At 38.1% G+C, this 24789-nt stretch overlaps 1 protein-coding gene across 6 annotated transcripts in view; it reads right to left on the reverse strand.

Moving 5' to 3' along the window:
- The window catches only part of SPIRE1 (spire type actin nucleation factor 1), a 202894-nt gene that overhangs the window by 18224 nt on the left and 159881 nt on the right, over positions 1–24789 (reverse strand). For 3 of the 6 annotated variants that reach the window (XM_058692764.1, XM_058692761.1, XM_058692766.1), the window contains exons 9-11: positions 23990–24031; positions 16534–16706; positions 13441–13531 (exon numbers count right to left, since the gene is read on the reverse strand). In XM_058692764.1, coding sequence (XP_058548747.1) covers positions 13441–13531; positions 16534–16706; positions 23990–24031 — 306 coding nt within the window. Of the gene's footprint in view, positions 1–13440; positions 13532–16533; positions 16710–23989; positions 24032–24789 lie in introns of all 6 variants that reach the window. The other 3 variants (XM_058692765.1, XM_058692763.1, XM_058692762.1) reach the window with 2 other exon arrangements.

Below are 24789 nucleotides of genomic sequence, written 5' to 3' on the forward strand. Positions count from 1 at the left end.
TAAGCTTTCTATAGTTTTCAGCATACAGATCTTTTACATCTTTGGTTAGGTTTATTCCTAGGTATTTTATGCTTCTTGGTGCAACTGTGAATGGGATCAGTTTCTTTATTTGTCTTTCTGTTGCTTCATTACTAGTTATAAGAATGGAACTGATTTCTGTACATTGATTTTGTATCCTGCAACTTTGCTGAATTCATGTATCAGTTCTAGCAGACTTTTGGTGGAGTCTATTGGATTTTCCATGTATAATATCATGTCATCTACAAAAAGTGAAAGCTTAACTTCATCTTTGCCAATTTTGATGCCTTTGATTTCCTTTTGTTGTCTGTTTGCTGATGCTAGAATTTCCAACACTATGTTAAACAACAGTGGTGACAGTGGACATCCCTGTCGTGTTCCTGATCTCAGGGAAAAAGGTCTGAATTTTTCCCCGTTGAGGATGAGGTTAGCTGTGGGCTTTTCATAAACAGCTTTTATGATGTTTAAGTATGTTCCTTCTATCCCGACTTTCTGAAGGGTTTTTATTAACAAAGCCTTGCTGAATTTTGTCAAAGACCTTTTCTGCATTAACTGACAGGATCATATGGTTATCTTTTCTTTTATTAATGTGATGTATCACATTGATTGATTTGCAAATGTTGAACCAGCCCTGCATCCCAGGAATGAATCCCACCTGATCATGGTGAATAATTCTTTTTATATGCTGTTGAATTCGATTTGCTAGTATCTTATTGAGAATTTTTGCATCCATATTCATCAGGGATATTGGCCTGTAGTTCTCTTTTTTTACTGGGTCTCTGTCTGGTTTAGGAATCAAAGTAATACTGGCTTCATAGAATGAGTCTGGAAGTTTTCCTTCCCTTTCTATTTTTTGGAATAGCTTGAGAAGGATAGGTATTACCTCTGCTTTAAACATCTGGTAGAACTCCCCTGGGAAGCCATCTGGTCCTGGACTCTTATTTGTTGGGAGATTTTTGATGACTGATTCAATTTCTTCACTGGTTATGGGTCTGTTCAAGCTTTCTATTTCCTCCTGATTGAGTTTTGGAAGCATGTGGGTGTTTAGGAATTTGTCCATTTCTTCCAGGTTGTCCAGTTTGTTGGCATATAATTTTTCATAGTATTCCCTGATAATTGCTTGTATCTCTGAGGGATTGGCTGTAATAATTCCATTTTCATTCATGATTTTATCTATTTGGGTCATCTCCCTTTTCTTTTTGAGAAGCTTGGCTAGAGGTTTATCAATTTTGTTTATTTTTTCAAAAAACCAACTCTTGGTTTCGCTGATCTGCTCTACAGTTTTTTTAGATTCTATATTGTTTATTTCTGCTCTGATCTTTATTATTTCTCTTCTTCTGCTGGGTTTAGGCTGTCTTTGCTGTTCTGCTTCTATTTCCTTTAGGTGTGCTGTTAGATTTTGTATTTGGGATTTTTCTTGTTTCTTGAGATAGGCCTGGATTGCAATGTATTTTCCTCTCAGGACTGCCTTCGCAGCATCCCAAAGCGTTTGGATTATTGTATTTTCATTTTCGTTTGTTTCCATATATTTTTTAATTTCTTCTCTAATTGCCTGGTTGACCCACTCATTCTTTAGTAGGGTGTTCTTTACATTGTGGTCTGAAAGTATGCATGGTATGATTTCAATTCTTGTATACTTACGAAGGGCTGTTTTATGACCCATTATGTGATCTATCTTGGAGAATGTTCCATGTGCACTTGAGAAGAAAGTATATTCTGTTGCTTTGGGATGCAGAGTTCTAAATATATCTGTCAAGTCCATCTGATCCAATGTATCATTCAGGGTCCTTGTTTCTTTATTGACTGTGTGTCTAGATGATCTATCCATTTCTGTAAGTGGGGTGTTAAAGTCCCCTGCAATTACCACATTCTTATCAATAAGGTTGCTTATGTTTGTGAGTAATTGTTTAATATATTTGGGGGCTCCTGAATTTGGTGCATAGACATTTATAATTGTTAGCTCTTCCTGATGGATAGACCCTGCGATTATTATATAATGCCCTTCTTCATCTCTTGTTACAGACTTTAATTTAAAATCTCATTTGTCTGATGTAAGTATGGCTACTCCACTTTCTTTTGACTTCCAGTGGCATGATAAATAGTTCTCCATCCCCTCACTGTCAATCTGAAGGTGTCCTCAGGTCTAAAATGAGTCTCTTGTAGACAGCAAATAGATGGGTCTTATTTTTTATCCATTCTGATACCCTATGTCTTTTGGTTGGCGCATTTAGTCCATTTACATTCAGTGTTATTATAGAATGATATGGGTTTAGAGTCATTGTGATGTCCGTAGGTTTCATGCTTGTAGCGATGTCTCTGGTACTTTGTCTCATGGGATCCCCCTTAGGATCTCTTGTAGGGCTGGTTTAGTGGTGACAAATTCCTTCAGTTTTTGTTTGTTTGGGAAGACCTTTATCTCTCCTTCTATTCTAAACGACAGACTTGCTGGATAAAGGATTCTCGGCTGTATATTTTTTTTCTGTTCATCACATTGAAGATCTCCGGCCATTCCTTTCTGGCCTGCCAAGTTTCATTAGAGAGATCGGTCACGAGTCTTATAGGTCTCCCTTTATATGGTAGAACACGTTTATCTCTAGCTGCTTTCAGAATTTTCTCTTTATCCTTGTATTTTGCCAGTTTCACTATGATATGTCGTGCAGAAGATTGATTCAAGTTACGTCTGAAGGGAGTTCTCTGTGCCTCTTGGATTTCAATGCCTTTTTCCTTCCCCAGATCAGGGAAATTCTCAGCTATTATTTCTTCAAGTACACCTTCAGCACCTTTCCCTCTCTCTTCCTCCTCTGGAATACCAATTACGCGTATATTATTTCTCTTTAGTGGATCACTTAGTTCTCTAATTTTCCCCTCATACTCCTGGATTTTTTTATCTCTCTTTTTCTCAGCTTCTTCTTTTTCCATAATTTTATCTTCTAGTTCACCTATTCTCTCCTCTGCCTCTTCAATCCGAGCCGTGGTTGTCTCCATTTTATTTTGCAGCTCATTGATAGCATTTTTTAGCTCCTCCTGGCTGTTCCTTAGGTCCTTGATCTCTGTAGCAATAGATTCTCTGCTATCCTTTATACTGCTTTCAAGCCCAGCGATTAATTTTATGACTATTATTCCAAATTCACTTTCTGTTATATTGTTTAAATCGTTTTGATCAGTTTGTTAGCTGTTGTTATTTCCTGGACGTTTTTTTGAGGGGAATTCTTCCGTTTCGTCATTTTGGATATTACCTGGAGTGGTGCGGGACTGCGGGGCACTTCCCCTGTGCTGTCTTGAATAACTTGCGTTGGTGGGTGGGGCCGCAGTCAGACCTGATGTCTGCCCCAGCCCACTGCTGGGGCCAGTCAGACTGGTGTGTGCCTTCACTTCCCCTCTCCTAGGGGCAGGATTCACTGTGGGGTGGTGTGGCCCGTCTGGGCTACTTGCACACTGCCAGACTTGTGGTGCTGGGGATCTGGTGTATTAGCTGGGGTGGATCGGCAAGGTGCACAGGGGCGGGAGGGGCAGGCTCAGCTCACTTTTCCTTCGGAGATCCGCCTCGGGGAGGGGCCCTGCAGCACCGGGAGGGAGTCAGACCCGCCGGAGGGATGGATCCGCAGAAGCACACCATTCAGTGTTTGCATGGTGCAAGCAAGTTCCCTGTCGGGAACTGGTTCCCTTTGGGATTTTGGCTGGGGGAGGGGCCAGGGAGATGGCACTGGCGAGCGCTTTTGTTCCCCGCCAACCTGAGCTCTCTCGTCCAGGGCTCAACAACTCTCCCTCCCGTTGTCCTCCAGCCCTCCTGTTCTCTGAGCAGAGCTGTTAGCTTATAACGTTCCAGATGTCAAGTCCCGCTTGCTGTCCGAACATACTCCGTCCGGCCCCTCTGCTTTTGCCAGTCAGACTCGGGGGCTCTGCTTGGCCGGTGGGCCGCCCCTCCAACCCGGCTCCCTCCTGCCAGTCTGTGTAGCACACACCACCTCGCCGCCCTTCCTGCCCTCTTCCGTGGGCCTCTTGTCTGTGTTTGGCTCTGGAGACTCCATTCTGCTAGTCTTCTGGCGGTTTTCTGGGTTATTTAGGCAGGTGTAGGTGGAATCTTAGTGATCAGCAGGATGCGCAGTGAGCCCAGCGTCCTCCTACGCTGCCATCTTCCCAGGGTCTAGTTTGTAGTAAGTTTTGAAATCAGGAAGTATGAGTTCTTTTTCAAAGTTGTTTTGGCTATTTGGGTCCTCTGAGATTCCATATGAATATTAGAATGGGTGGTCTTCTATTTCTGCAAAAATGTCATTGGCATTTTGATAGAGATTGCACTAAATCTGTAGATAACTTTGGTCCGTATAAACATTTTAAGAATATTAAGTCTTCCAATCCATGAACACAGGATATGTTTCCATTTATTTATGTCTTCTTTAATTTCTTTCAGCAATGTTTTTAGTGAGCAAGTCTTTCACTTCCTTGTTTGATTCCTAAGTATTTTATTCTTTTTGATATTCTTTTATAAATGCAATTGCTTTTGTCATTTCCTTTTCAGATTATTTATTGCTTATGTATAGAAATGGAACTGATTTTTTAAAATGTTTACTTATTTTTGAGACAGAGAGACAGTGTGATCAGGGGAGGGGCAGAGAGTGAGGGAGACACAGAATCTGAAGGAGACTCTAGGCTCTGAGCTGTTAGCAGAGAGCCCAACACAGGGCTCAAACTCATGAACCGTGAGATCAGGAACTGAGCCACCCAGGTGCCCTGAAATGCAACTGATTTTTGTGTGCTGACTTTATATTTTGCTACTTTACTGAATTATTTATTCTAACAATATTTTTGTGTTTGGAATCTTTTAGAGTTTTTTTTACATGTGAGATCATATCACCTGCAAAGAGGTAAGTTTGCTTTTTTTCCTGTCTGGCTACCCTTTATTTCCTTTTTTTCCTTATTTCCTTTCCTTTATTTCCTAGCCAAACTGTGCTCACTAACACTTCCAGGACTATGTTGAACAGAAGTGATGAAAGCAGGGATCCTTGCCTTGTTTCTATTTATTAGAGGAAATTTTTTCAGTCTTTCACCACTGAGTATGATGTTTAAAGTGAATTTTTCATATATGGCTTTTATTACATTAAGGTAGTTTCCTTTTTTTCAATTAAAAAATTTTTATTTTAAGTTTAGAAAGACAGAGAGCAAGCAGGGGAGAAGGGCAGAGGGCACAGAGAGACAGAGACAGAGAGAGAGAGAGAGAGAGAGAGAGAGAGAGAGAGAGAGAGAATCCCAAGAAGGCTCCACATTCAGCATGGAGTCCAACACAGGGCTCAATCCCACAACCCTAGGATTGTGACCTGAACCAAAATCAAGAGTTGGATGCTCAACCGACAGCCATCCAGGTGCCTCAAGGTAGTTTCTTTCTATTCCTAGTTCGTGTAAAGTGTTTTTACCATGAAAGGGTGTTCAATTTTGTCAAATGCTTTTTCTGCATTGATTGAAATAATCCTGTGGTTGTTTTCCTGTTAATGTGGCATATTACGTTACTCAATTTGTATATGTTGAACCATCCTTGCAGTCAGGAATAAATCCTGCTTGGTCAGGGTATGTAATCCTTTTACTACAATGCTGAATTCTGTTTGTTAGTATTTTTATTTATTTATTTTATTTATTTTTTAAAAATTTAAAAAATATACAATTTATTGTCAAATTGGCTTACATACAACACACAATGCTCATCCCAGCAAGTGCCCTCCTCAATGCCCATCACCCATTTTCCCCTCTCCCCCCACATCCACCCTCAGTTAGTTCTCTGTATTTAAGAGTCTCTTGTGGTTTGCCTCTCTCCCTCTCTGTTTATAATTATTTTTTCCCCTTCCCTTCCCCCACAGACTTCTGTTAAGTTTCTCAAGATCCACACATGAGTGAAAACACATGATATCTGTCCTTCTCTGACTAACCTATTTCACTCAGTTACCTTGCAGTTCCATCCACGTTGCTGCAAAGGGCATGATTTCATTCTTTCTCATTGCCAAGTAGTATTCCATTGTATATATAAACCACATCTTTTTTTTTTCTTTTTTTTTTTTTAATTTTTTTTTTCAACGTTTTTAATTTATTTTTGGGACAGAGAGAGACAGAGCGTGAACGGGGGAGGGGCAGAGAGAGAGGGAGACATAGAATCTGAAACAGGCTCCAGGCTCCGAGCCATCAGCCCAGAGCCCGACGCGGGGCTCAAACTCGCGGACCGCGAGATCGTGACCTGGCTGAAGTCGGACGCTTAACCGACTGCGCCACCCAGGCGCCCCTAAACCACATCTTCTTTATCCATTCATCAGTTGATGGACATTTAGGCTCTTTCCATAATTTGGCTATTGTTGAAAGTGCCGCTATAAACATTGGGGTACATGTGCCCCTATGCATTAGCACTCCTAGTAGTGCTATTGCTGGGTCATAGAGTAGTTCTATTTTTAATTTTTGAGGAACTTACACACTGTTTTCCAAAGTGGCTGTACCAGTCTGCATTCCCACCAACAGTGCAAGAGGGTTCCCATTTCTCCATATCCTCGCCAGCATCTATAGTTTCCTGATTTGTTCATTTTAGCCACTCTGACCGGTGTGAGGTGGTATCTCAGTGTGGCTTTGATTTGTATTTCCCTGATGATGAGTGACGTTTCATGATGAGCATCGTTTCGTGTGTCTGCTGCCCATCTGGATGTTTTCTTTGGAAAAGTGTCTATTCATGTCTTCTGCCCATTTCTTCACTGGATTATTTGTTTTTTGGGTGTGGAGTTTGGTAAGTTCTTTATAGATTTTGGATACCAGCCCTTTATCTGATAGGTCATTTGCAAATATCTTTTCCCATTCCATTGGCTGCCTTTAGTTTTGTTGTTTCCTTTGCAGTGCAGAAGCCTTTTATCTTGATGAGGTCCCAATAGTTCATTTTTACTTTTAATTCCTTTGCCTTTGGAGATGTGTTGAGTAAGAAATTGCTGTGGCTGAGGTCAAAGAGCCTGCTTTCTCCTCTAGGGTTTTGATGGTTTCCTGTCTCACATTCAGGTCTTTCACCATTTTGAGTTTATTTTTGTGTATCGTGTAAGAAAGTGGTCTAGATTCATTCTTCTGCATGTTCCTGTCCAGTTCTCCCAGCACCATTTGCTAAAGAGACTGTCTTTTCCATTGGACACTTTTTCTTGCTTTGTCAAAGATTAGTTGGCCATACATTTGTGGGTCCAATTTTGGGGTCTCTATTCTATTCCATTGGTCTATGTGTCTGTTTTTGTGCTACTGTGTTGATTACAGCTTTGTAGTAGAGGCTAAAGTCTGGGATTGTGATGCCTCCCGCTTTGGTTTTCTTCTTCAATATCACTTTGGTCATTTGGGGTCTTTTCTAGTTCCATACAAATTTTAGGATTGTTTGTTCTAGTTTTGAGAAGAATGCCGGTGCAATTTTCACTGGGATTGCATTGAATGTGTAGATTGCTTTGGGTAGTATTGACATTTTAACAATATTTATTCTTCCAATCCATGAGCATGTGATGTTTTTCCATTTTTTTGTGTCTTCTTCAGTTTCCCTCATAAGCTTTCCATAGTTTTCAGCATACAGATCTTTTACATCTTTGGTTAGGTTTATTCCTAGGTATTTTATGGTTCTTGGTGCAATTGTAAATGGAATCAGTTTCTTTATTTCTCTTTCTGTTGCTCCATTACTGGTGTATAAAAATGCAACCAATTTCTGTACATTGATTTTGTACCCTGAAACTTTGCTAAATTCATGTATCAGTTCTAGGAGTCTTTTGGTGGAGTCTTATGGGTTTTCCATGCAGAGTATGTCGACTGTGGAAAGTGAAAGTTCGACTCCTTTGCCAATTTTGATGCCTTTGATTTCCTTTTGTTGTCTGACTGCTGATGCTATGACTTCCAACACTATGTTAAACAACAGCGGTGAGAATGGACATCCCTGTCATGTTCCTGATCTCAGGAAAGCTCTCAGTTTTTCCCCATTAAGGATAATATTAGCTGTGGGCTTTTTATATATGGCTTTTATGATGTTTAAGTATGTTTTTCTATCCCTACTTTCTTGAGGGTTTTTATTAAGAAAGGATGTTGTATTGTGACATATGCTTTCTCTGCATCTGTTGACAGGATCATCTGGTTCTTATCCTTTCTATTATTAATGTGATGTATCACACTGATTGATTTGCAAATATTCAACCAGGCCTGCAGCCCAGGAATGAATCCCACTTGATCATGGTGAATAATTCTTTTTACATGCTGTTGAATTTGATTTGCTAGTATCTTGTTGGGAATTTTTGCATCCATGTTCATCAGGGATACTGGCCTATAGTTCTCCTTTTTTGTGGGGTCTCTGTCTGGTTTGGGAATCAAGGTAATGCTGGTTTCAGAGAATGAGTCCAGAAGTTTTCCTTCCATTTCTATTTTTTGGAAGAGCTTGAGAAGGATAGGTATTAACTCTGCTTTAAATATCTGGTAGAATTCCCCAGGGAATTATTTATTTTTGAGAGAGAGAGGGAGACAGAGTGTGAGTGGGAGAGGGGCAGAGAGAGAGAGAGACAGACACACACACACAGAATTGAAGCAGGCTTCAAGCTCTGAGCCATCAGCACAGAGCCTGACATGGGGCTTGAAATCATGGACTGCGAGATCATGACCTGAGCTAAAGTCAGACCCTCAACCGACTGAACCATCCAGGCACCCATTTGTTAGTAAAAGATCTTTAAAAAAAAAGTCAGTATTTGTAAAGGGTACTTATAGCTTTCTGTCCTTATAGTGTCTTTGTTTGGCTTCAGTATCAGGGTAATGTGGTCTCACAGAATGACTTTTAGGAAACGTTCCCTTCTCTTCAATTTTTTGGAAATGTTTGAGAAGAATTGGTAGTTTTGGGTTTTTGTTTTGTTTTTTAATGCATCAAATTCCAGCCTCTTCTTTGTTGGGAGAGTTTCTGATTGCTAACTCACTATCCTTACTAGTAATCTGAATGATTTTCTGTTTCTTTCTGATTTAGTCTTGCTAGATTTGGCATTTCTAGGTATTTGTCCATTTCATCAAGACTATACAATTAAAAAAAATTTTTTTTTAACCTTTATTTATTTTTGAGACAGAGAGAGACAGAGCATGAATGGGGGAGGGTCAGAGAGAGGGAGACACAGAATCTGAAACAGGCTCCAGGCTCTGAGCTGTCAGCACAGAGCCCGACGCAGGGCTTGAACTCACTGACCGCAAGATCATGACCTGAGCCGAAGTCGGCCGCTTAACCGACTGAGCCACCCAGGCGCCCCAAGACCAAACAATTTGATGGTAAGTGTTCATGATACTCTCTCATAACTCTTTTTATTTCTGTAGAATCAGAAGTAATGGTTCCTCTTTTCATTTCTCATGTTAGTATTTTGAATCTTTTTTCTTAGGCCATCTTGTTAATGGTTTGTCAACTGTGTTGATATTTTTGAAGAATCAATTTTTGGTTTCACGGATTTTCTCCATTGTTTTTCTATTTTCTATTTCATTTATCTCTGCTCTAATCTTTTTATTTTCTTTCTTCTGCTAACTTTGTGTTTAGTTTGTTCTTCTTTTTCTAGTTCCTTAAGTTGTAAAGTTAGGTTGTTGGTTCACTCATTCATTCGTTCTTTCCTTTCTTTTTAAAACCACCAACTAATCATTGAAATGTGTTTATCACAATAAGTTTCACCTTAGCAGTGTTTTTACTGTGTCCTATATGTTGTATTTTTATTTTCATTTGTAAGTATTTTCTAATCTCTCTGGTGACCTCTTCTTTGTCCCACTGATTTTCAAAAAGTGTATTGTTTAATTTCTATAATTTTGTGAATTTTTCAGTTTTCTTTCTGTTACTGATTTCTAACTTTATCCCATTATGGCCAGAGAAGATCCTTTGTATATGATACCTATCTTTTAAAATCTATTGAGACTTCACTTGTAGTTTCACATATGGTCTATTCTTGAAAACGTTCCATGTGCCCTGAAGAAGAATGTGTGTTTGTTGTTGGGTGGAGTATTCTGTATATGTCTTTCAGATCTAGTTGGTTTATTGGGCTGCTCAAGTCCTCTATTTCCCTATCTTGTGTCTGGTTATTCTATCCATTATTGTGAGAGGAGTCTCCAACTATTATTGAGAACTGTCTATTTCTCTTTCATTTCTGTCAGTTTTTACTTTATATATTTTGATGGCCTGTCATTAGGTGCATAAATGTTAATAACTGTTCTTTCTTCTTACTGCATTGAGCCTTTTATTACTACACAGTCTCCTTCCTTGTCTCTTGTAACTTTTTTTAAATTTAAAGTCTATATTGTCTAATGTCAGTATAGTTACTCCAGCTTCCTTTTAGTTACCATTTGCGTGGAATATCTTTTCTATAATGTCACTTTCAATCTGTTTATGCCTTTGACTCTCAAGACTCTCAAGGGAGTCTTTTCTAGTCTGCATATAGTTGAATCATGTGTTTTTATCCATTCTGCCAATCTCTAGCTTTTGATTAGAGAGTTTAATTCATTTACATTTAAACTAATTGCTGATCAGGATGGACTTCTGTCATTTGTTTTCTATATGCCTTACAGCTCATTTCCTTCATTCTTGTTTTTCATGCGAAATTGTTTTTTTTTATAACGAAACGTTTAAATTCCTTTCCCATTTTCTTTTGTATATATTCTGTAGCTATTTTCTTTGTGGTTACCATGGAAACTACATTTAACAATCTAAAATTATAACATTCTGATTTGGATGTATAGCAGCTTAATTTCTATACCACACAAAACTCTGCTCCCATACAGCTCTGTCCTCCATCCCTCTTGGTTGTTGATGTCACAAAATTACATTTGTATACACTGCCTTCCCCCAAATAGAGACTAATAATTCTTTTTAAATGCATTAGTCTCTCAAATTACATAGAAAACAAAAAGTGCAGTTATAAACCAGTGTTACAATAATACTAGCTTTTATAATTGCCTATGTATTTGACCAAGACCTTTATTTCTCCTATGGCTTCGAATTATTACCTAGTGTCCTTCTATTTCAGCCTGTAAGACCTCTGAGCCTTTGATGTAGGGAGGGTCTAGTGGTTATGGACTCCCTCAGCTTTTGTTTATCTGGGAATATCTTTATTTCTCTCTCACTTTGAACTATAGTTTTGCTGGATAGAAGATTGCTGGTTGACTTTTTTTTTCTTTAAGCACTCAATATACAGAGTTCCCCAACTATCTGGAAGGAGAGCATTCCTATGAAACCTTTTGTAAGCTGAAATGGCAAAAACCAAAGAAGCAACTGAAACATCTTGTAGAAGTGAAAATCCTCTTTGGATTTCTCTCAGTTAGCTAAAACAAATATTAATGTTGATCTTTCAAAAAAAGTGAAGTGGTGTAAAGGAAACTTTCAGACAGTGGGTGACAGTGGGTGAAAAAGCTGTTATTGGTCCACTGTCTTCAGGACTCCAAAGTTTCTGATGAGAAATATGCTGAAAATTTCGTTGAGGATCCCTTGTCTCTAGTGACTCACTTCTCTCTTGTTGCTCTGTCTTTGGCTTATGAAAGTTAGGTTATAATGTGTCCTGCTGTGGGTCTCTTTGAGTTCATTTTAGTGAAGCTTCTTGGATGTTTATATTCATGTCTTTCATCAAATTTGGGAAGTCTCAGAAATTATTTCTGCAATTATTTTTTCTGTCCCTCTCTCTCCTCTCCTTCGGGGACTCCCACCATCCATTTGTTGGTCTGGTTGATGGTGTCCGACAGATCTCTCTGTCTCTGTTTGCTTGTCTTTGGTCTTTTGTCTTTCTATTCCTCAGGCATGATGTTTTCTATTGCCCTGGCCTGAATTTGTAGATTATTTTTTCTGCTTGCTCAAATCTGTCCTTTAATCTTCTAGTGAATTTTTCTTTTCAGTTAATGGAATTTTCAGCTCCAGAATTTTTTTGGTTTCATTTTAGGTTTTCTGGCTCTTTATTATCTTTCCATATTGTTCACACATTGTGTTCCTGACTTTCTCCATATCTTCTTTTAGTTCTTTGAGCATTTTAAAACAGTTTATTTTAAAGTCTTTGATGGGCATATCACCCTCTTTTTCTGGGGCAGTTTCCGTTGACTGTTTCTTTACTCTGAATGGGCCATACCTTCATGTTTTTTTGTATGCCTTGTGATTTTGTTTTGTTTTGTTAAACACTGGACATTTGAATCTAATAATGTGGTAACTCTGGAAATCATATTCTGCCCCTTTCCCAGGTGCTACTGTTTTTTGTTATTGTTTTTGTTCACTGTTTTCTTGACTGTTGTAGGCTCTCTCTGTGCTGAGGATCAGCCTGAGATATAAACTTAAGATCTCAGGTCTTTCATAAGCCATTCTCTGGGCATGCATAGTAACTTTATAATTTTTCCTATATATGTAGTTGTTTCTGAATATCTTAGTCTTTAATGTCTGGCTCCAGAAAGGGAAAAAGCTAAAAATGAAGGGGGTGGGGGGAAGGAGCCAGCCCTTTAAATTCCCTGGAAGACACTTTAGCATGCAGGGAGTGGGCAACAAGAAACAACAATGACTACAGGCCTCTTTGTCTACACCTTTGGAATCAGATGGGACAATCAGCAATCAAAGGAAAGATTCCCAATATTTGGAGGACAGGGTCCTTTTTGCCCACCCTAGTTCCTGTAAACTGTGTGTAAGCTGCTTCAGGAACACTAAACTGCCTTGTGGCTGGGGGTGGGGCATGAGTAGCTGCTACTGTACTAAGAGCTGAAAGTGACTGAAATTACCACAAGTTTTCATCTAAATCTTCCCCTGGAAGTTGCAAGTCTTCAACAGACTTCAGAGTTCCAAAGTAGTTACATCAGACAGATTCTGCCAGTGCAATTGTTGTCTAGGTGGGAGACAGATTCTTGGTGCTTCTTGTTCCAACATCTTCCCAGAATCCTCTCCCTAAATGTGTAATTTTTAATCTTTCATAATGATCTTGTACATGAAAAATATTATTAAAAACATTTAGAAATCACTTAACTTCAGATTCTGTGTTCAGAACCTATGAAGAGCTACAAAGGCATTTTTACTATCTATATATGTAAGGGGGTATAGATATGTGTGTATGTGTGTGGGGGTGGGAATGATAATAAGTGTGATTACTTAGGGCTCTGAGCTTAAATTCAGACAAGGAGGTAATTAATCTAAACACACACACACACACACACACACACACACACACACACACACACACGACTTACTCCTTACAACCCAAAGGTGACTGATCTGTTATAAGAACCTGAGGCCCAGTCATCAGTTAAGCCCTATCTTAACAAGTCACTCTAGGACTATAACAATATTTCTGCTCCTGACTAGTGAAATTACAGGGTTAATTCTTTCTATCTTAAATGATCACAAGGCACTCTGGGATTCCCTATTCTAGGTCCAGTGTGTTTTGAAGGTATCTGACACTAGCTCTTTTCATCACAAATACTCACGCTTCCTCGTGGACACAGCCTCTACTGAGGGATCTTCAAGGAAAGAGGGAGACACACTGCTGCTACTGGCTGATCTGTGCAGAGTTTCCTCCTGAGAAAGGTGTGGGCAGAGAAACAGAGAGATTCTTAGACATTAGTGCTCTCATGCTAATCACATTTTACTATTAGAGATTTATTTTAATGTGAGGCACCAAATTAAAATGCCAAAGGTTCAAGGCAAGCAGAAGACAAACTAGAAGGGATCTAACATAAGACAAGTCTGGGTTTGTATCCCTCATTAGTGTGATGGGACACGAAGCTAGTTTCTCATCTTGGTTTTAACACCTGGTATTTAACCATCTTTACACTGTGTTATTGGATCAGATAAGATAATGCACTCAAAACTCAAAATGCTTAACACATTACCAGGCACACAGTAAATAGTGGTTAACATTATTATTAGGGAAATATTTAATACATTTATAAAAGTAATAGATTGGGATCTGCATGCAGGTAGAAGCTATGTGTCTCATTCGTTGTTGTAACAAACCCACTGTTACTAAGTAATGAATAAATATTAATATTTGTTGAATAAAGATGAAAATAAATATTTCATATGAATCTAGAAAAATATCTACATTGTGCAAAACAAAATTTAAATTCCTATAACCTGTGAGAAGAGACATCCTTAATTTGTTTTTAATAATAATACCAAGATTAAGTACAATATTTATTCATGAAAAACTTATTATCTACTATGTGACAGGATATACATGAACTAAAAGACAACTTATTTCCATAATATCTATAGAAAACTGCTAAATAGTTTTAAATGGTAGAAGAAAGAAAATTAGGTTAAAATATTAACCTATGATTATGTGTGACAAGTAGTGAAAATTCTCTCTGACCTACTTAGTTAAGGTGATTTTAAGAATTAGCCATTCATAAAAAATGGCCTCACCTAAAACCTAATGTTGAAAGCTGTGGTTTCAAACAAGCTACAATACAAAGGATCTGGTCAAAGAACATGAGATGAAAAAAAGGCTGTATAAACCACACAGTTCAAACAAAGAAGGTTTGAACAGTGATTTCCACACTCTTGGTACATACCATGAAGAACAAATCAAGCAGTGTAACCAAAGTTTCAACCCCAGACATGGTGTAAAGGTCACACAAATCTCCAGAAAAGCTAGCAAGCAACTAGAACGACCTCCTTCTGCTTATGGAGGGTCAAAAGGAAATAAATGCCAAGAGTATCTCTTAGGAAAAGAAAAAAGGGGCCATATACACAGTACTCCCAGAAAATTATGAAGTGGGTGCTACCTAGATTTAAATAGCAGAAACCATCCGCAAGCCTCACATATGTTAGCCCACCATCCCCAGAAGCATTTTTTTTCTTAACACTTATTCATTTTTGAGAGACAGAGCATGAGCGGGGAAGGGGCAAAGAGGGAGACACAGAATCTGAAGCAGGCTCCAGGCTCTGAGCTGTCAGCACAGAGCCCGATGCGGGGCTCGAAATCACGAACTGTGAGATCATGACCTGAACTGAAGTCAGATGCTCAACCAACTGAGCCACCCTGGAGCCCCCTAGAAACATTTTTAGAGTCCAGTTTTACAGAACTGAGCATGTCCACCCCTTCTATACCACTCTTTACTGATTCCACTTGCTTCTACTGGGAAGAACCAAGAACCTGTTCTGGGGCAGTCAGGTGACTGTAAGTCAGTCAGCAGGAGAGAGAGAAGTGGTGGGGGCAATGGCATGCTTCAAGTCCTTTTAGGATTTTTTCTCAAAAGCTGTTGATGGTCCTCTGCCCCTGCTTGCTGACCACAGGCAGCTGGACCCAATCTCTCACTATTTAAAAACTAATCTTCATTAAGATTAGTTCCCAGCCCAGAGGAATCACAAAGATGCCCAGAAGAGGCCAGGGGACTTGGAGGTCGGATTTAAGCAAGAGGATGTGGGTGTAGAATCCGGCTCAGCTTGCCCTGTGGTGCCCATTCCCCCAACTAAGCACTTTGTACCTGGCTGGGGGATCCTGATGGTCTCTATTCTTTGAAACACCAGTCTTTTCTATTGCCAGGCCTGCTTTCTAAAACTTGCTTGCTTGTATTGTCCGATGCAGTTACTAGTCACTCACTAAACTAGGCCTTTTCTAGTTCTACATCCTGACCAGTAGGCTCTTAATCATATGTGCTGGTTGGAACAACGTCACTTCTAGAATTCCTGCTGCTCCTTTACTGCTGCTTTGCTCCAAGGGTGGCACTGTCACTGAAGGCTGCCAGAACTGTCTCAGAGACAGGTCTGGGCAATTAAAGAATAATTCCTTAATTCTAAATTGGATGAACATGGAGTGGATGGAGCCAGCAACCACAACAGCAAACAGAAGATGAGAAGCTGGCTGTGTGTGTGTGTTGTTTGTCTGGCAGGGCCTGAGGGAAGAGGGAGGCAAGCATGTAATTTCATTTTATACAGTGGAGATACACAACATTGATGCTGCAGACAAAGGCTTGAGAGAGAATTGGGAAGCACCAGCATCCTGATTTTTTTCTGGAAAACAGGGAGGACATGAGATCTTCCTCCAAAAGGCATCAGGAGAAAGATGAAATCTGGATAACCTTAGCAGAGTTTTCTTTTGCAGACCTGTCTATTGGTATTATTACAGAAAGAACGAGCTTCACTATGGGTAGGTGTGTGTGTGTGTGTGTGTGTGTGTGTGTTAGAGAGAGAGAGAGAGAGAAAGAAAGAGAAGAATTCATGGAAATATATTTTTCTTTTTTCCTTCCCAGAATGAAGGGAAACGTAATGAAGATACTATGTGTGCATCTTTTTTTCTTCTTATTTTAATAGCACTATAATCTAAGACCATGTGAATATTTCAGAACTTATTCTATAAACTATGGCCACTATACTGGTCTTTACCGAAAAACAGTAAGTAATCTACCGTTTCACTTCCTGCCAAACAAATGAATTTCAGTCCCAACTTTATTGATTGAAAAATAGGAAGAGATCAATCAACAACTAAGGCAATGTGATTAGTAAACTAGGTCAGAGAGGGCTGGCATTCTGAACATGGAATCAAGATTTGAGAGCCAGGACCTAATGGGACTCACCTCAGAGTCTGAGCTGTCCAGTTCAGCCAGAGTTGGGGCTTTGAGGAGCTTCTTCCGCTGTGCAGGCACCTGCTGTGCAGCGCGCAACCCATTTTCTTTTGTTTGTGATGTTAAACCTCCATTCACCATTGATGATTCCACAACGTTCTTTGGAGATTCAGGAGTAGTTACATCTGCTGAAAGAAAGGCAAAAGCTTACCTTTCTTTTCTCAAGCTGAGAAAGGTAATTAGTAGGCTGAATGCACTTTTCTAAGTACCTGCCTGCACTTGGTAGCACACATTAGGTGACATGGCATTTCCATGTCACACAAATACAACACAGAGGCTTGATACAATAATGCTTGCGTATATAAAACATTTTTGTTAGATATTATCTGTCAGATTCAATTAAAGAAAACCTTTAAATGAATAATTATATTCACATTTATACATTAGAATTTAGAGCCAGAAGGAATCCTATAGATAACTGACTGTAACTTCTGTATCCTCAAGAAATGTTAGTTTTACTTCATAGTCTCCAAAAAGCTAGTGATAGATGGACCACAGTGGTGGCATACACAAAGCCAAAGCAGCCATATGGCTCAAATATTTGAAAATGGTTTAATTTAAAAATCAGAATAGTGAATAATCTGTATTCATATAAACATGATCACAAAGAATCTAGGATACATTCCTTCTGATAAAGCTGATTTATGATTTAGATTATTTAGAGCTCGGATCTGGGTGGGAAGATGATACAACAGATTAAAGACATGCGGCAGCACAGAGTATACAGTATACAGAGTACAGAGCATAGAATATATAGTACAGAGTACAGAGCATGGGGTATATAGTATAAAGTACAGACTATGGAGCACAGAGTAGTATAGAGAGTACAGAGCAGGGTGTATATAGAGTATGCAGTACACAGTATAGACTACAGAGTATAGAGACTACAGAGCATAGAGTATATAGTATACAGTACAGGGTTTAGAGTACATTTTTTAAAAGTGAAATAGGCTTTATTTTGAATATACATATCATTCACTCAATTTTTCATAGTGCATAGCTATGTATGGAAGTATACAGAGAAAAACAAACATTAGAAATACCTAAGGATGGAAGCTTACAGGCAAAGAAGACATCTGTTACATACCCATGAACAGGCTTAGAAGCATCATAGGACAGCATCCATTAGAAAAGAAAAAAAGCCATGCAAAAAATCTATCCAAACCATGGCAGGCAAGTGCAATCAGTACAAGTTACAGTTTCTTATATAGTACAAAAGTATACATGTTCTTTGGATTGAAAACATAATATAAATAAACGGCTTGCTTTTATGTCCAAGTCAAAAATCATCTAATGTAAGTACCAAGTGTGGATGCCACATGTGACAATAAAATATTAAAGGCCACAGTATATAGAGTATTTAGTACAGAGGAGAGTACAGCAAGTATAGTATGTAGTACAGAGAAGAGTCTAGAGTAGTACAGAGAGTACATAGAGTACAGAGTATATATTATATAGAATACAGAGTACAGACTACAGAATATAAAGAGTACAGAGCATAGAGCACATAGAATATACAGTATGGAGTAGAGGGCACAGAATATAGAGAGAATATAGTGTAGAGTATAGGGCACAGAGTATATAGAGTATACAGTATAGAGTACAGGGCACAGAAATATATAGTATAGAATACAGGGCATAGAGTATATAGAGTATATAGTATAGAGTATATATAGCAGAGTATATATAGTATAGAGAGTAAAGAGCATAGAGTATATAGAGCATATAGTATAGAGCACAGAGCATATAGAGTATAGAGCACAGAGTACACACTACAGAACAGAGAGACTATAGAATATATACAGAGAATATAGTATATATAGTTAAGTATATAGTATAGAGCAGAGTACAGAATATATATTACCGAGTACAGCCTAGAGAGTACAAAGCATAGAGTACAAGTACAGAATAAGAGTACTGAGTGCATAGTATAGAGGACAGGTTATACAGTATACAGAGTACAGAATATAGAGTACAGAGTACAAAATACAGAATACAGAGTACAGAGTATATAATAAGATGCAGATGATTTAGGTTCAAAGTCTAATTCTGCTGCTAGTTGTCTGTGAGCAAGTTACTTAACCTCTTGTTTCATCATCTGTAAAATGGGCCTAACTAACAACAGACATGAGCTCATTTTGAAGATTAACAATTGCATATAAAATACTACTGTTTGTAATAATGGTAACACACAGTAAATGTTGGGAATTATTAACACTGATTTTTATCTCCATTAGCAGGAAAGTTAAGGCTCAGAGTGACTTAGCCAGTCACACAGCTATTGTGTTGTCAAGTTTTCCATTAAGAATTTAATGTAAAATAAACAATTGATGGACAGATCTGTCTTCCTTTTCTTCCTTTCCTCCCTCCTTCCTTGCTTACTCATACCTTTTCTTCTCAGTCACAAGGACATGTGCTCTGACCTTCTGACCAGTCGTACAGTTGATTCCTTGTTAGTATTATTAATTCTCAAGGCTGCCTTTTTCTCCTGGTATCCTGTGGGACTAATGCAAGTGGAACTAATTTTCTTTAGTATTTCAAATGAAGTGTTAAACACAGACTGAGTTTAATAACTATTAAATTAAAGCATTTAAAAATGAAAAAAAGCAGTCACTGCACATCTATTTTACAGACAAACAACATGAAACTGATCTCTGCACATGGACAGTCTGTGAAACTCCTGTGGTTGAAGGTAAGGGTACACTAAGCATGAAAGTGAAGAAGACACGAATGATTAAAGCTCCTTTAAAAGGGAAAGCACTGCAACTGCAGTTATTATAAAATATAGTAGTTTCCCTCCCAACATACAATATTTATATGCTTTAAGTATAAGTGGTGGATTTCCAGGAAACATTCAGTGAATAAGTGTGTTCTAGTACAGCCTTCCTTGACAGTATTTACAAGTCATAAATTATTATCAATAATATGTATCTAGTTTAATATTTACAATTTCTGCTTACTTTTAGAGATGAAGAAGGTCAGAGCACATGTCCTTGTGAATGAGAAGAAAGGGTATGAGTAAGCAAGGAAGGAGGGAGGAAAGGAAGAAAAGGAAGACAGATCTGTCAATTGTTTATTTTACATTAAATTCTTAATGGAAAACTTGACAACACATGTGTTCATCTTCGTGTTATCTTTCCAGATGTTAGGCAGCTGGAGCAAAAACATAACTAGGTAAGGAGCTGCAGTGAAGGGGACAAAAGGGCAAAAGCAGCAAGTCTTTATACACATTTAAAGGTTGAAATCTTTAAATAAATCTTTCCTATGGAGTTGTAGAGAGCAGTAGGCTGCCACACTTAAGAGTATAATTAAAAGTTTTCCAGGGGCGCCTGGGTGGCTCAGTCGGTTGAGCGCCGACTTCGGCTCAGGTCACGATCTCGCGGTCCGTGAGTTCGAGCCCTGCATCGGGCCCCTGTGCTGACAGCTCAGAGCCCGGAGCCTGTTTCAGATTCTGTGTCTCCCTCTCTCTGACCCTCCCCCATTCATGCTCTGTCTCTCTCTGTCTCAAAAATAAATAAATAAATAAATGTTAAAAAAAAAAAATTTTAAAGTTTTCCAGAAAGCAAAAGAGGAAATGATCAGGCTAACTGATAAATCCTATTCTTTAAGAAAAAAGGTAGTGTTCAAATATGGTCTTGAACATATTTTAAAAGATCTTATTCTATAGTGTATCTTATTTTATACACTACCTATAGAATTTCTCAAGTTGTTATAGTAGTGAGGCTTTCAATAGAAAGTATAGAGTTAAAACGCACACATCTTTGTCCCCTCCTAGCTGCTCAGATTCCAACTGAGGCGCCCCCACTGCAGGTACCGTGAGAAGAGAAATATTCAGCTTTCCGAGGTGGGTCTCACATTTCCAGTCCTTCAAGTGGGAGCTTCCCCAAGGGTGAGACCACTAGTAGTGCATGGAGGAACACTGAAAGTTTTAATGGTTATGTATTTATGTTAATGCTTCAGGAAAAATAAATCGAATACGTGGCTTTATGGGTGTTTTTGCTTAAGAATTTTTAATAAGTCATTGATGATAGATTAAAGCAATTTAAATAATACTGGTGGTACTTAAAGCCTGGCAAAAATAGTGAGGGTGGCATCTGATCTGAAGTTTAGGGAATACTGCTAAGTGACAGTGGCTGCCATGAGTTCATTTCATTCTCAATGCAGGACACTTGAGAAATTACCTCAATAGTTCTCTACTTGCCTAAACACTACCATGAGATTGATAACTATATTTGAGCTCATTCACCAACCTACTGAAATAAACACCTGTATTGAATTCAAAGCTTTGAGATAAATGGGATTGATAAAAAAAATATGTAACAAGTTTCAAGATGATCTCCACATAGAAGACAAATACTGTGTGTGATTTTATCTCATACTACTACATATTTGTAAAAGACCCAGTTGAACATATTTTTAAGAGAAACTTGTAAGTAGTTTGATTATGGCTTTAGAAGTCACATACCTCATGTTTAGAATCTAAAATGCATAACCACGATATTAAATACTTTATGTAATAAATTCATGTGTGTCAGATACACCCAACTGCTGACTTATTTAGTGGGAGGAAATAGGACTGTGATACAGATTATACATGTTTGCATTGCAAAAATAAATTACACTTACCTTAATTAATGTTGAATGGATTGTTATGATTTTCCACTAAGTATTAATATTTCTAAGACATACATAAGCAGAACATACTTCATTATGTCTTATTTTATACTTAAGTTCAGGGGCATTATCTATACTGCATACTTAAATATTTACTCCTTAGTGTGTTAATTTTCCAACTTAGAGAAGAATTATAGTCCAATCTTTGCATTTAGGATAAGAGAATGGATCGATCTTTTTCCATTTGTTAACTAGGGACATCTTAATTGATTAGTCAAAATGCAACAATGCAAACATAAAAGTAGCTAGCATAAGAAATCGAGAATGAAGCATGTAGAAATCATGAAGCACACTAAAGCGGCAAAATGATAAGCAGTTGAAAGCAAATAAAATTTTTTGCTACTCTTTTACATTATAGAGGTTAAGAGCTTTCTTCCCAAATCAGAAGCCACCATATTACCTATAACAATATATATTATATGTGTGTGGGCATGCATACTTTCCAGATCAGCCTAATTTATGTTAGCTAATAGTAAATATGTTTAGGTAGCCAGCCATTCCCTCAGAGTCCAACATCTCCAGAAAACATCAGAAACATCTCCAGAAAAAGAGACATAGTCTCTATAATATATACTGCTAACTTTTGGAGATTATCAATAACAAGTTATGTACCAAAACATTTCTGAGTTTATTTTCCAGATCAAAATTTTTACAAGGTTTTTCTTTTTCTCTTTTACAACATTTACTCTGCATTCTGCAAATGGTTGATAAAATACAAATTTTCAAATGAATAAAGAAAATAGAAAAAGTTCTTCAGTGGTCAGTCAAAAGTAGTAAATGAAGATTATAAAATATTTATCTGAGTTTTTTTAAAAGCATAAATTATAGTGATGCCTGAGACCTACAAATATAATTAGAAATTTAAAAAACAGCTGGGAACTAGCTTAGCAGTTGGAAGATACTCCGTAAATACTAATAAGCAGAATATGATACTAGAACTCTCTGGCTCTTTAAATATGAATTTGTATATAAGGTATGCCAACAATTCTAGAGCAAATCTAAGAAAACTCTGGAAGAAAACATTAATGCCACTATCTCATTTTATACTCAAAACAGCAGCATCCAAAATGAAAAATTCTAACTTGCAAAATATTTTATTGGGATTAAGTTGGCTTTGAATAGTCACTCACGTATATTTTTAAAAACCCAACTTAAAAAGGGGCTGGTTTTAAGGCATCAAATTTAGTCATTAATGGTTACTTGTTTCACTCTTAATCCCCGTCTATTTAACAGCAGGGAACTAAACTTGTACTACAAACCCAGAATACATTAATTATACAGTTGACTCTTGAACAAGGCAGGGATTAGGGGTGCAGAGCTCCACCCCAGTTGAAAATCTGCAAATAACTTTTGATCCCCCTGCACCAAAACTTAACTGCTAATTAAGTGTACTGTTGACTGGAAACTTTACTGATAATATAAACAGTCAATTAACATATTTTATATGTTATATGTAACACACACACACACACACACACAGAGTATTCTTAAAGCTAGAGAAAAGAAACTAATTTTTTTAGAGAAAAGAAAATATTAAGAAAATCATAAGGATGAGAAAATGCATTTACAGTACTATATGCATATTTGCTGAAGAAAATCTGTGTATAGGCAGGTCAAGCCAGGCTGGAGGTGGCAGTGAGCCTGGTCCCATGAAGACATATTCCGCAGCCTTAGCAGAGGCAGCCACCTGGCGGGTGGGCAGCCACAGTGGCCTGGGGGTACAGTAGAGCTGTCCCATCTGCCTATAAGTGCCCCACCAACTGACGGCCATTGGCAGCTGTGGCCAGTCATGAGTGGGAAGGGAGGGGGTGGCCCCAGGCTTTGCAGCGGCCGGCCAGCATAGCCTGAGCCCCAGGGGCCAGGGGTGATGGGTAGGTGGAGGAGCACCATCCCGCCCTCTGGGTACATCTCCTTGCTTCAACTCGGCATTCTGACCCCCAGCTCTGGGTGCAGACCCTGACCACCCTGCAGCTCTGCTCATTGTCTCAGTCCATTTGGTCATATGAAGCAGGGGGGGAGGGGGTGTAGGGGTGGGAGGCACCCGTAAATAAATCCCTGTATCTTCTGCTGTCACCTCTTGCATAAAAAAATCTTCCCACAAGTGGACCTGAGCGGTTCAAACTCATGTTGTTCAGGGTCAACTGTATTTTACAACCAAAGCCATTAAACACATCTGCATTTTTATGCTCTCAATCAGCACTCAGAGTGATTCATGATTAGGCTCTATCCACAGGGAGCACAGGGACGCAAAGGACAGTTCTTGCCTATCAGTGGTCTTCTGAAATAGCTGACAGCTTTGAGTCTAATTACTTACATAACTGAATGTGCTTTAGAGAGTAGTTAGTGTCAAAACTTCATTTCTTGAAAATCTTTTCTATTCTCTTAAGGCAAAGTTCTGTTTTAGATTTTGACATCATTGCTTCAGAAGAGTATGGGTGAAAGACAATAACCCTAAGGATGGTCAGCCAGATTTCATAACCACAAGGATTGTGTAATTGTTCTTCTATAATCCCTTGGTAGGCAACAGATTTATTATTATAGTTTTAATTTTTTTAAGTATGTTGTTTTCAAATAAGCAGAATTTTTTATCTTACTGACCACAGCTTAGAAGAAGCCTTTCAATTTTCTTCTTTGACATGTATGGACAAGCAGATGAATGAAATGTATTTCACAGAAACCACAAAACCCACGTCAGGTGTGAAAGTGTTTTGTTTTGTTTTGTTTTGTTTTTTACCTGACAAGTCAAAACTGTAAGACATGCTAAGTGGCCGCATTGCTGAAAAAAGAAAACAAACAATAAAAAGAAAATAATTCAGCTGTTAGGAATACACAGAGAAGACAAAAAAGGGGGGGGAGGATTCAAGAAGACCTGTAATGGCATATTTCAGACTTGAAGGCAGAGAATAAAAATCTGAAATACAGTAAAACCATGAGTCTTAGTTTCAATTATATATATCACTAAGACTTGAAATGGAGTAACAATAAAAGAAAAAAATAACTTTTTAAAGAACACGTTAAAAATGAAAACATGATAAAGATACAAACATTTTAAATAAACTTAGTATAGGATTTTGGCTTAAATATGATTTTAGGGTACAAAATTTTTAAAGAATAAATGCATTCTTACGTAATTTATTTCAGGACGAAAATCTGGCCAAAATCTCTGCCAAAGGTGAAATATTTTATGAAAAATCTCCTTTAGGAACTATCATCACACTGTATCACTATACTGCCCATTGCAGGCAGTATAACATAGCAGTTAAAGAGAAGCCTCAGGAGCCAGAATGTCTGAGTTTGAATCTCAGCTCTGCCACTTGCTAGCAGTGTGATTCTGGGAAAGTTACTTAACCTCTCTGTGCTTCAGTTACTTAATCTATAAAATGGGAAGAATGGTTATCTTATTAGATTGTTAGAAAGGTTAAATGACCCTACCAAAAAAAGGTTCTCGCACATAGTAAACAGTGCTTTGCATGTAGTAAAGCCTCAATAAATATAATTTCATTTTTTAAAAAGATTTTTTATTTTTAAGTAATC

This window comes from Neofelis nebulosa, chromosome 11 (assembly GCF_028018385.1).
Source record: "Neofelis nebulosa isolate mNeoNeb1 chromosome 11, mNeoNeb1.pri, whole genome shotgun sequence".
In the NCBI taxonomy this organism is placed as follows: Eukaryota; Metazoa; Chordata; class Mammalia; order Carnivora; family Felidae; genus Neofelis; species Neofelis nebulosa.